We start from the raw sequence: 3,905 nt of genomic DNA on the forward strand, positions 1-3,905 counted from the left end.
GTTACTGGTTTGCCAGACACATGAGTAATACGTTTCTTGTTTTGTCCGTGGAATTACCCTTTTATCTGATTATGTGTTCTTGGCATAAAACAAAACACTGAGGCGTATTAGGGTAGTAACTAATATATAACTAAATTCTAAGATTTCCTAAGCAATGTTTTATTATTTTGTTCGTCTGTTTGTTTACTGTTAAACAGATTTTTGCAATAATGCCATTTTCTATTACTGTAAGTATGGACAGTTTAATGTGCATTATGTTACTTATTTAGTACCATTTCAGTAATCATGACATTCAACAAAAGCAAATTACAATTTGGATTTTTTTTAAATAACAAAAGAAAAATAAATAGAGGACTGTTCACGGTCACTAGTCATGGATTATGCTTGGCGGTGGGCCATGGACAAGGGTCCTGATGAAAAATGGGTAATGATCAGAAAAGGCTTGGGAATTATTGCTTTAGATCACCGAAAACATCTATTATATGTACAATGTGTTCCCTGAAAGATAAGACAATAGTTCTTAAGTCTGAGCAGGAGGTACAGAAGGTAAACAAAAAGGACAAGTGAGAAGTTGCCACTGCCGGCCAGCCTGGTGCGAAAAAGGGAGTAGCTACCCTGTCAATTCATACCGTCTCCATCATCGAGTGCCTCCTCGTGGCCACCATGAAACTGGGTATGTTGCGGCCCCCGGCTAAATTGTGGAGGATCTCGGAGCAGCAGGAGGCCCCAGAAGTACAAGATCATGGCCCACCGGCATGTGGATACGCTCTGGCCCTGTACTATCTCCTGCCCCTAAGCCCCCTAGGGTTAAGGGGAGGCTCGGAGGAGGTGGGCCTTGTCAGTCCTCCTCCCCCCAAATATAACCAATCGGCAGTGTTTTTTATAAATGGAAATGCTGAGAGGAAGGGAAACGCCCCTCCCACCCATTGAGGGGAGTTGTGAGCCCCGTTGGCAGGGAGACTGCTGAGGTGCAGGATGGGAACGGGAGCTATTTGTCCTACCTGCGTTCAGGCAGCTGCAAACCCAGTGTGAAGCCCAACGTCAGCAAGGCTCAAGGGAACCCCACAGACAGATGTTAGGTCTAGCAGACTTCCGCTGCCCTTTATATAGGGCAACGTCGGCGGGAGTGGCAAAGCGGGCGCCCACCCAGAGTGACTGCCCGAGGTTAAACCTCAGGCAGGAAGGGGCTTGGAATATTCGCTCCTTGCGTCAGGATGATCTGTGTCCACTACTGTCAAGTGAAATGAGGCTGAAAGTTGAGATATCTGCTCTCAGGGAGATGATAAGACCTGGCAGTGGCATGATTAATATGGATGTAAACTCGACATGAAAGAGATGTTCCATGCCAAATCTACTTCTATGTCGCACAGTTGTCCTCAGCAAAATATTTGTAATGTTCTGGTTGACTTTAATGCAGTATCTGGCTCCGATCGAGCTGGTGGCTATGAGATGTCTGTTGGTTCCGATGGTTTCAGAGCTGATGCCAGCAGTGAGATTAGCCTCCTTTTCTGGGACTGTGCAAGGTCCCAGAAATTTAGGATTTTCAACTTTTGGTACCAGCACTCTGACCCACATTGTTGGACATGGTATAGCAGTGCGGGTAATGCAGCCAAGGAGATCGACCACATAATTGCTAGCACTTGTTGGAGGATCCTCCAGAACTGCAGGAACTCCGCCTTGTGCTTGCTGAGAAAAAGTGAACTTAAGTAGGTCTCTGATTATGGTTTATGCTTTTTGGTTTTACAGTATGAAAGCTGTTATGGAGCGCTGAGTTCTGTGGTACTGACCAAATTATTTGTGGCTACTCTCTGAGTCCACTTTAAAACTCCCCAGCGGTCCAATGACCATCCAAAGGTGATTCATCTGGACAAGCTGAGGGAAGGGGATTGTGCCCTGGGTTTTGCAAGACGCTTGATACAGCTCGAGAGTTCATTGGTGAGCCCCCAGGAGATACTGGAAGCTACAGATACTTGTCACTCGGCTCGTCTGACAGAGGATCGTGAATTGCATTATTCTCAGGTGCACAGGACTCGTCACTGTTAAGAAGGTAACAAGGAACAGTTTATTTGGAGTCTTGCAGAGGATGTCGAAGGCTATTTATTAGTAAATGACCTTCGTCCTGCATACTCCATGCCCTCTTCATAGGTGAAAGTGGTCCCTTCAGTAAGTGGCCAAGATTGACTCAAATCCTGTTGGAGTGTGGGAGCACTGGGCTGAAGAGTGATAAAGCAGTGAGTATCTTTGGCATCCCAGCTGAACTGTTGAACTCTGGTGGTACAACCTATGGTGCAGGGGTTGCATGCTGTCCTAGCTACCATCAGGCTGCCATCTGGTAGTCTGGTACCGTCCCCCCAGATCTGAGTGTGGTCATCCCTCTCTGGAAGGGGAAAGGGGATCGATGGGAATGCAGCAATCTCCGAGGCATCACACTGGTCAGTAGATCAGTGGGGCAATCTGGATTTACTCCTGATCAGTCCACAATAGACTGTATCATGGCACTTGGAGTCATTATAAAGTGGCGTCGTGAGTTTAGGCGTGGGCTGCTTGCAGCTTACATCATCCTCAAGAAGGCGTTCGATACAGTACATCAGGAATATCTTCGGGAGATTCTCAGATTGAGAAGAATTCTATCGAGGATTATCGGATGAACAATCCTGTATACTGGACTGAAAGTGTGGAAAGGACCTGTCGAGCTTCTTTCCTGTTAGTTCAGGAGTGAGGCAAGCCTTTGTCCTTGCACCAACATTTTCAACACTTGCATGGACTACATACTTGGCAGACCTACTGTCCAAAGTCTTTGTGGAGTAACTCTGGGAAATATTAAGGTTACAGACCTAGTCTTTGCTGATAATGTTATTCTATTTGAATCTTTGGAAACCCTAGTGGTGGTTCAAAATGCATTTGGCAATGAAGTGAAGCCCCTGGACCTAGAGGTTTCTTGGACCAAGATCCAGGGCTTTGGGGACTTGCAGGGAGAATCTGTTCGGTCTGTATGTACTTGCAGCTTTATATAACTTGGTAGTGTAGTTCATAACTCAGGTTTGTCAGACCAGAGAGTCAGTACATAGATTGGCCTGGCAGCAGGGGTCATGAACTCTTAACAAGAGTATTTGGATATGCCATTACCTGTGCAAAAGGACCAAGCTACATGTTTTCATGGCCCTGCTAATGTCTGTTTTACGGTACAATAGTGAACCTGGACGTTATCCTGTACATTGGAATCTCGTCTTGATGTCTTTTGTAATAGGCCCTTCCACCGGACCATGGGTACTGTTGGCGGGACCAAAGGTTGCACTGTGAGACTGGCACAGGACCTGTTACTTGCACAATGGGTTGTCGAGACAACCCTGGGTTTAGGAGGCCTTTGGCATGACCTAAGAAATCATGGCTTGGGCAAATCTAACAAACCTGTCGTGAGGAACTCGAGATGGGCCGAGTCCTAGCATGGCGGCTCTTCATGAGGGATTTTCGTAGGTGGAAACGAAGTGTAGATGCGGCTATGTGCTTCCGTCGGCATTATCTCCCAATGAGGATAAAAGGAGAAGTAACCTTCTCTCCTTTACCTCCCTCCTGAAGCTGGAAAATAGACCTATATATAGTATTTGTTTCTGCCATTCGAATACAGTAATCTTTAATCGTTCCTATCCTGACGTGCAGTACAGCGCACATGGACTCGCGAGCTGTGCTGGAGCTGAACATCGCCGAGAGCTTCACCCGACGCGATGGGACGTCCGAGCTGTACGTGGTGCGGGAGAGCGCCATTCCCGGCATGGCAGCGTGGCCCATCCCCCATGACTCTCCCTTCAAGAAGAACCTCGACTTCTGCATAAGAGCTTCCCTCGAGGTAAAACTAGCCTGAAATTTATGTGAATCTGATTTTAATCAACTGATGGAGAAACACAAAT

General features: G+C 46.7%; 1 protein-coding gene across 1 annotated transcript in view; it reads left to right on the forward strand.

The window, feature by feature from the left end:
- Positions 1-3,667: 3,667 nt before the first annotated feature.
- LOC138862869 (uncharacterized) overlaps positions 3,668-3,905 on the forward strand; it is a 3,416-nt gene continuing 3,178 nt past the window's right edge. Inside the window, exon 1 of the mRNA XM_070126050.1 lies at positions 3,668-3,844. Within this exon, the coding sequence (XP_069982151.1) occupies positions 3,668-3,844 (177 nt within the window). The remainder of the gene's footprint in view (positions 3,845-3,905) is intronic.

The sequence above is a fragment of the Penaeus vannamei genome, chromosome 10 (genome assembly GCF_042767895.1).
Source record: "Penaeus vannamei isolate JL-2024 chromosome 10, ASM4276789v1, whole genome shotgun sequence".
NCBI lineage: Eukaryota > Metazoa > Arthropoda > Malacostraca > Decapoda > Penaeidae > Penaeus > Penaeus vannamei.